The 8971-nt window shown below is 46.4% G+C and overlaps 1 protein-coding gene across 1 annotated transcript; it reads right to left on the bottom strand.

Annotated features, from left to right (window-relative positions):
- Window positions 1–4783: 4783 nt before the first annotated feature.
- DUSP23 (dual specificity phosphatase 23) lies at window positions 4784–6721 on the bottom strand. Its single transcript, XM_071207497.1, is given in 3 exon segments — window positions 4784–4988; window positions 6456–6574; window positions 6577–6721. Coding segments are annotated over 3 exon segments (441 nt in total). The 3' UTR covers window positions 4784–4811.
- Between the last annotated feature and the right edge of the window lie 2250 nt (window positions 6722–8971).

Genomic DNA, 8971 nt, shown 5'->3' with positions numbered 1-8971 from the left:
ATCTAGCCATGCCCTCTTCATCTCATTGAAGATTCAATTTCTTGATGGGAATTTCACCAGACTCACTTCTTTCATCTCTTTAATCACTCCAGCAGTTCTTAAGTATTTATGTGTGACATCTTTCCCTTTCCTAATTGTGTTTGTCTATTCTTATACATACACTTGGGAGTGTATGTGCCATGCATCCCAAGCTAGATTAAAACCTTCTTAGATTTATTCTTTTCTTCCCATTTCTTCATCAGTGTGCAGATACCCAGGTAGGTGACAGCATGCTAGGTAGTGTGTCACTTGATGGTTATTAAGCACCAAGTCCTTGGAGTCTATCAGGAAAGAGAAACACTAAATAACAAAATGAATCATTACAGGTGAACAGAGGGCCTTGAGGTAGGAGGTCAGATGCTTTGGAAGTACCTGAGAGTATATGTGGAGGGAAGGGGTTGGAAACCTTCCCTTGAGGAGTTGATGTTTAACCCAAGACCAGGAGGAAGAGTGGGAGTTGGCCAGGCAAACAGTTGGGGAGCCAAGCATTCCACAGAAAGAGAATAAAATGCCCAGACTGTGATGAGGAGAGAGCACAAAGTATCTGGTGGTGTACAGCAGGCTTGGGGATGCAGAAACCCAACATGTTCCAAAGATCTTCAGGACTGGCCCTTGACCAATTTTGAGCCCATGGAACATCTCCTGCCTGATAAATGTGTCTTTGTATGCCAGAAACTTTGGGCCACCCAGGATAGCATATGCTAACAACGTGCTTTATTGTGAATGCCTGCTTTTGTATGCCGAGGCTTTGGGCCTTGCTCTGTCTGTCTGACCTCTGTAGGGACTGGAGACCGGGTAGTTAAAGCCAATCATACGGGTGCCATAGCCTTTGTGACTGACTGTAATAAAAACTCCAGATATTAAGTCTAGATGAGCTTCCCTGGTTGGCAATATTTTGTACGTGTTGTCACACATTGTTTTGGGAGAATGGAGCGCTTTCTGTGTAACTCTTCTAGGAGAGGACCACAGGAAGCTCATATCTGGTTTCTCTTGGACTCTGTTCTATGTGCTTTTTTTTTCTTCTTCTGATTTTAATCTATATTTTTTTCTCTGTAATAAAATGTAAATGTGAGTATAACAGCTTTTCTGAGTTCTGTGAATCCTTCTAGTGAACCAACAAACTTGAGGATGGTCTTTGGTACTCCAGCACAAGTAGAGCAGAGAGAACATGACTGTGAGTGAGGGAAGTTTATAAGATGAGGGAGGGCAGTAAGGAATCAGATTCCTTGGGCTTTAGAGGTCATGGTCAAGAATGGAATGAGTCCTCTGTGGACTCGATCCCAGGGTGGGCTACTTTAATGCTATTCCATGGCCCTAGTCTACACCCAGCCCAGACTAGATCTCATGAACGGTTCTTACAGAAAACATGCCAATCAATGAAATTTGCTTGGGAAAGGGGTGGGGAAGGCCAAGAACACATAAATCCTTTGAAAGAGGTTAGTGGTTAGAGTCTAGCAGGAGAGAGAAACACTAAATAACAAAATGAATCATTACGGGTGAAGAGAGGGCCTTGAGGTAGGAGGTAGGAGGTCAGATGCTTGGCTGCAGCAATTATCATTTCCCACAGGGCCTACCTGGGTTTGGAGCAGAGTAACTACTAAATACATGTTGATAGAGAAGAGACAGTGGTGAATTTGTTATAATGTTGTGGAAGCAGAGAGAGTCAATGATCGTGTATGGAAGGCCAGGACTCAGTAATAATTTTGGGAATGAAAATTTATTAATGACCGGCCCGGTTCGGGAACTTTTCTGTTAAAAAATCCGAGCCCTGAATAGGATTTTGAGTTCCTTTCATACAGAGGATGTAGGAGTGAGGAGTCAAATGGTGCTTTGTTTGAGTACTAGATAAGTTTGAATTAACACATATTCCCCACATTCCCAGTAAGCTTGAATTAACATATTTAGTTTGCACTTTCCCTGAATATCCAGTCTATAGCGTCTATATCACTTAATTGGCTTTCCAGGACTGGAGTGGTTGGCATGGTTACGAAAGGTGGATTGCAGTTCTTATTGTTTGACACACACAGCCCAGGTCATTCATGAAGAGATGCATAGCCCCCACACATAGCCTGTATCATTGCCCCTTGTTGCCAGCTTAATTTGCTAAGCTTTGGCTTCACTATTGTTGGAGTTATGAGGTGGGCGGCTGTTTGTTGTTTTGATTGATTACCCCACTTTTTAATTTTCCAGTGAGGGCCCAAGACAAAGCCCCTGGGTATTATCTGGGGCTTTTTCCTGTTTCCAGAAGTTTTTGTCCTGGACAGCAGAATCTTGGGGTGGGGGTCCTCCAGGAGCCATCCTCAGGGTTACCAGTGCTCATATGAATTTATTGCCAGGCTCCAGATTCACCCGTTAATTTTTTATTTTCCCTTTAGAGAGTTTACACCAACCTGTTCTGTGGTATTCATCAGAGCAGCCCTGGCAAACTAAGACGGCCCTCTGGGGGACATTTGGTGGTGTCTGGAGACACTGCTGTTCATCTTAACTGGGGAGGGGAGGTGGTGTTTACTGGCATCTAGTGGGTAGAAGCCAGGGTGCTGCCAAATGCTGTACAATGCACAGTGCAGTCCCCCCAACAAAGAATTATCTGGCCTCAAATATCAATAGTGCTGAGGTTGCGAAACCCTGCTGTGACGCAACATGAAGGATCTTTGTGTGGGGAGGTGGCTTGTACCTTGCATTTACAATCTCAGTATAAGATATGATGGGGAGTTTCAGAAGTAGTCTATTACCCTTCATTGGTGGCCAAAGACAGAAGAGAAGAAGAGGAGGTGATGAGAAGGCAAAAATGTGGGGGTAGGAATGAGATTGAAGGGAGTTTCAGGCTGGCTCCCAAGGGAGATGAAGGAATAAGGGCAGAGGTTTTCATTTTGAGTCAACTCTTACTTATTTAGAAACTGATTTCCTTAAGCACATAATTATATGTTTATTTCCCTAAGGAACTCTTGAGAGAGAAGAGACCATTTTAAATTCTGGAGGTAGAGGCTGTACACAGGGTTTTAATGGGGTTAGAAACTTTTTCTATCTTCTTTGAAGGAGCCATGAGAGGAAAGGAAGGGCAAAGATTCTGCTCCTACAGTGCAGGAGATAGGGGTAGGATGGAGGGGCACAGAAAGAGAGGGGCCAAAAGGGTGCGGGGTAGCCCCTCACACATCAGTGTTCCAGCAGAGACTGAACTCTGGGGTAGAGAATTAAGCCTTTAAGCTGCTACCTCCCTCCCTCCCTCCTCAGAGCAGAGGGACAGGAGCCATGAAGGGGGCCACTTTCCACTTTCCACCTCGCCCTTGAAAGATGCACAGGTTTCCATCAAGAAACAGAATGGGGCCGTGGTGTTGGGGCGTGGGTGGGTGGACGGAGCGTTTGGTGGAGGGGTAAAGGTTCGAGTGCTGCGTCCCTGCATGATATTTTTCACTTCTCTGTTGCAGCCTGAATGCCTGGAATCATTTCTCTTTGGGAGATGTTCTCATTTGTGGAGGCTGAGACCAAGAAAAATGAGTGAAGTAACTGATAATTCAGATTTGACATATAGAGAAAAATTGGGGAGCCTTAATGTCTCTCTCTTATGTTGCTAAAACTTTGACTGATATACATTCTGAGAGTGAGCTGGATGGGTGATAGTGGAAGGGAGGAAAGAGGGAGGAGTGGGTGGGTTAGGCCTGGCTCTTGTCTAGGCTAGGAGGGTTGGGGTTTACAGGGGAAGCTTAGACTCCTCCCTCCTGTCTCCACTGTATCCTGGATGCATATTTGTCATAGTGCAGAAGCTACAGCAAGAAGAGTCAAACTGGCTGGCATATCCCATTCAGCTATCTCTAAGGAGCCATAGTTTGTTGCTAGTAATGGCAGGACGCGGTCCACTGCGGGGAGAGAAGGTAACACCTGAGAATCCTGGCTAGGATTTATAACTGCAAAGCTCTTCGTTTTCTTATCAGATGACTGCTCTGCATGACCACCTACACTGGTTCAATTCCAGCACTCTTTGCCTGAGGTTGTGAGGGGCAGCATGATGGACTGGAGGTCCCAGCTGAGCCGGGCAGCAACCATGGCTAGTGAGAGGTGCCAGCCCTTGGGAGGTGCAGATGGTGGTTATCTGCGAGCACAACATCCAGGCCTTCTCTGTGCTGAGAAGGATAAGGCATGACACACATGTGCAGGTGAGCTTCGACTCAGGGGCTGTGTCAACAAGGGTCCTCTTGGACCTTTACTGTTAGAGATGCTGGGATGCAAGGCCAGGCTGCTGAGGTTTTGCATCCTTTTCATTTACCAGCTCTCCAGCAGCTGCAATCAAATTCAATATTGTTAGGGATCAAAGAGATGGTGTTTCAGCATCTTCAGGAAGTTAAATATATGTGTTGTCGTCCTGGCCCGTCCTTCTACTTTCTAGGGACTTGACCTTGGGTGGCTGGTTATTTGGCCTCCCAGGGTCTCAACCATCTCAGAGGGCAGGGACGGCCTGTCAGCCTTTCCTCTATCTCAGGGCTATTGTTGAGGATCAAGTAAGGAGCTGTGTAGTGCTTTATAAACTAAAGTGCTGTGCAGATGTGAGCTGGTTCCTATAGATTATTTATTCCAGGCAGCTGCAGAGGGACCCCACCACTTCAGTGAGGCCCACGCCATCCCTTTGATCAGTTCAGGGCCTGCTGCAGGATCCTGAGCCAGCTGGGAACTGGAAGATTTACCACTTTTAATCCCCTTTTCAGTCTCTGGCCCCATCAGTCACCTTCTTCAGAGGAGGGGGGAGGCTGGCATAAGGGTACTGAGGTCCCTTATTTCATTCATTGGGAGAACTGGAAGACTGCTTTCTCCTGCTTGTAGGTGTCGATGGAGCCGGGCTGAAGTAGCCGGATTTTCGCGATGGCATCTCCTGCAGTCAGGCCGAGCTCCTTTACCAGGGAGCAAGCCAGCATGGTGCTGGTGTGGCCAAAGCCCAGCGCACAGTGCACTCCCACTGCCTGCGGAGAAGTTGCTGAGGGATGGAGGCCGGGCCCTCCCCAGCACTTCCTTGTCCCTCCCTTGGACCATTCTTCTCTCCTTAGCTGTTGCTTCTGGGTCAGGCTCAGGACTCAGCACAAGTGACAGCCAAGTCAGGGAGGGCTATCACTGCCTGTCTGGCCTGAAGGCCACCAATCACCACAGAAGGAGCTGGTTCAGTCTCTGAGCTCCCAGCCGGTCTCCCCACAACCCTCTAGGTATGGTATCCAATTCAGAACCTATAGCTGTGACTATTTACTTGAAATGTGGCTAGTCCAAAGTGAGATGTGTTGTGAAAACACAAACAATTTTGAAAATTTAGAGCAAAAAAGCATGAAAAAATCTCAGTAAGAAATTATTTTACATTGATCATATGTTGAAATAATACAGGTATTCCTAGTAGATATTGTGTGCTCAGTTCCAGACCACCACAATAAAGCAGGTATCACAACAAAGCAACTTACACAGATTTTTTGGTTTCCTAGTGCATAATAGTTATCTTTACATTATACTATAGTCTATTAAGTGTGCAATAGCATTATGTCTTAAAAAACAATGTGATAAAGTGAGGTATGCCTGTCATGTTTTTTAACTTACTGGGTGTGATGGTTAGGCTAATGTGTCCACTCAGCCAGCTAATTGTGCCCAATTGTTTGGTCAAGCAAGCACCGGGCTAATTGTAATACAAGGACATTTATGGACTTTAGTCACCAGTGACTTTACGGCATAGACAGCTGAGTACATCTACATCAATCACGACGATCATCATCAGCAATGAGTGACGCTTTATCAAAGCAGCTGAATGCCTTAAAAGGGGAAGTGATTTCAGCATTCAGCATTTCCCAGCTCATCTTTGGACAGTCAATGTCTCCTGGAAACTCATCAAGGACCTTCATTGCACTTTCATCAGAGACCGGGTTTGCAGCCTGCCTGCGTAACCTGACTAGTGCACCCTTATGGTCACATGAGACTTATAAAATCACCTACTATTGACAGATACCTCCTGTTGATTCCATTCTGTAGAGAACCATGACTAATGCACTGGGTTAAATAAAAAACACATTATCAAAACTAATTTTCCTGGCTTCTTTTTACTTTTTAAAAAATAATGGGGCTTCTAGAAAAGCTATATGGCTCTATTATATTTGATTGGACAGCGCTGCTTTAGAGACTGCTAAACAGCCTCCATTACTTTAACCCACACCTCTCTCAAGTCTCTGTCTCTCCTTCTCAAGTGAGGATATTAGCTGGTTCTTTGTTGGCTTTCAGCTACCTGTGTTTCCTCAAGGCCCAGTTCACCTGCTTCCCCCTCTCCTTTACTCCTCCCATTCACACCTTCTCCCTATTGCTTTTGGTCCTCGTTATGCATAGTTGCCTGGTCCTGTCCAATCCAGCTCTGCTCGTGCTCTCCAAGGACCCTTTCGAAGTCCCTCCCACTCAGGGCTGACCTCTCCCCGAGCACTGGCCTTGTCCACTAGTTCTAGGAAATTGTCGATCTGGTTCGGAGCTGGGATGCAAAAGTCCGGGATGCAAAACCGGTGCAGGGTGAGCCAGGGGCAGCTGTCCTGTGGGGAGGTTTGTGCACTGTCAGGGACACCAGGTGCCGCACGCCCTGGTCCCACCGGAACTGGTAGTGGGCGGGCAGCCGCGGCAGCGCCAGCCCCGCCAGCCGGCCAGGGAGCACCCACGAGAAGTTGGGGGGCTTTGAGCCCATAGCTGGGGGAGGGAACAGGACAACGGGTCACCTGGGGCGATGCCAGTCCAGTTCCGTTCTGCCGACTCCGCCGCTTGCCCGCCCTGGGCCGGGTAGCCCGCCACCTACCTGGCACTTACTCTCCTGAGGTCACTTGGACCTGCGGGCACCGCCCGCGTTAGGGCCCATTCCCCCGCCGTCGGGGGGCGGGGGGCAGGGCGTGTTGGCCCAGCCCCTTGCAGAACGCCCAGCTCCCAGCTCGGCTCTGAGAGACCTAGGAAAGCTCAGAGATCAGAACCAGCCTGGGCAGGGCGCTACCTGATTGGTTGGATCATCAATTGTAGGCGGGGTTATTGCAGCGGCACACGTGGCGATTGGTGGAACAACTCAAGAGGCCAAGAAGGAAAACCCGGAATGTATTAAGAATTGTTCTTTGTGGATGAAGCAACCCAGGGTCAGACCCTGCTGTTCCCGGGCGGTCAGTTGCAGTTATTGCGTCACTTGTCAATTCCCCTTGCCAATCCAAGGACCTGGCTTACTTCCTTCACAGTGGATTCCCAAGGGTATAAGACATGGCAAATCTGCTTCCGCTTTTGGGGAGGAAATATCTTCTACAACTACTCTAGTCATTGTCATTGACTTTTTGGACTTTCTATTGTGGACTCTGAATCACTCCTGTACATTCTCATTTTTCATTGTTAGAATTATTAAAAAATACTGGACTGCCATATGATGACTTGATATCTTACCTGAGATTACAATTATAGTAGTAATAATAACAGTGATTCAATAATGCTTATTGAGCTTTTACGATGTGCTTGACACTCTCCTAAGCACTTCACATCTACTAACTCTTCATTTCCAGAATAATTTTACCATGTAGGTGTTTTAATTTCCACTTTGCCAAACAAATACCATACAAAGGGTTCACTTAAACAATGGAGATGTATTGGCTCATGGTTTCGAGGTTAGAAGTCCAAATCAAGGTATCATCAAGCAGTGCTTTCTTCCTGAACTCTGGCGTTCTGAGGCTGGCTGCTGGTGATTGTCGGTCCTGGGTTCCTCTGTCCAGTGACAAGGCACATGGCAGCCTCTCCTTTCTCCTCCAGGTTTCTTTGATCTCTAGATTCTGGCTTGTGATGGTTAAGTTCATGTATGACCTTGGCCCAGTTCCGGTGTCCAATTGTTTGGTCAAGCAAACACTGGCCTGATTGTGCCTGTGAGGATATTTTGTGGACTTAAACCATCAGTAAATTGATTGCATTTTGGCTGATTACATCTACAGTCAACTGAGGAGACTGCCTTCAATAACAAGTGAATTCTCATCCAATCAGATGAAGGCTTTAAAAAGAAAAGAGGATTTCCACAGAGAGAATTTCCATCTCTACTTCAACAGCCAGCTTCTCCTGGGGGAATTCATTGAAAACCTTCATTGGAGTTCCCACCTTGCAGCCTGTCCTATGGAATTTGGACTTGCCCATCTCCATAGTTGAGTGATACAATTCTTACAAAAATCTCATAATTAAAGATATCTCCAGGTGGCTTTGTTTCCCTAGGAAGCCCTAAGTAATACACGGCTGCTCCCTCTGTGGCTTTCTCTCTACCCAGCTGAATTTCTTTCTGCTTATAAGGGACTCCGGTAATAGTATTAAGACCCACCCTAATTCATTTGGACCACACACAGCTTAATTGAAGTAACTTCGTCAAAAGTCTTCCTTAGGATGACTTCATACCCATAGGAATGTGTTAAGTTTAAGAACATGCTTTTTTCTGGGGGTGCACATAGCTCCCAGTGTGAGTAATCGAAGTAACCCCACTTACACATGAGAAAATTGAGGCATGGGAGCACTTACGAAACTTGACCGAGAGATGGCTTGGGGATTTGAAACCAAGTCTGGTCTGGAAACGTTAACAACAACACAGCACAATATTGTTTACAAAGTTAAACAGTAGATTGCTTCCTCCTTGCATAATCATTTTCATGTCCCCCAATTTCATCTGGGTTAGAGACCTGCAGTTTTCTTCAAATTTCATGCTTTTCAGGCTCTCTGGGTCACTTCCTGGGCAGGCTAGATAGAGTTTGTCAGCGTTGTTCTTATAAAGTGACCACAGTGTCCCAAATGTGATCTGACCAGTCCAGATCCTCATTATGAAGAATGTGCTTCTAGTGATGCTGAATGATTTTAGTTATGAAAATAGTTAACCCTTATTGTTTGCTTATGTACCAAGCTCTAGGTTAATTTCTTTCTGGAAGAACCCCATGTGGAAAGT

Source organism: Dasypus novemcinctus, chromosome 13 (genome assembly GCF_030445035.2).
Source record: "Dasypus novemcinctus isolate mDasNov1 chromosome 13, mDasNov1.1.hap2, whole genome shotgun sequence".
NCBI classification, from domain to species: Eukaryota; Metazoa; Chordata; class Mammalia; order Cingulata; family Dasypodidae; genus Dasypus; species Dasypus novemcinctus.
The sequence above is the reverse complement of the archived record's forward strand: the minus strand, read 5'-3'. Positions and strand labels throughout refer to the sequence as shown.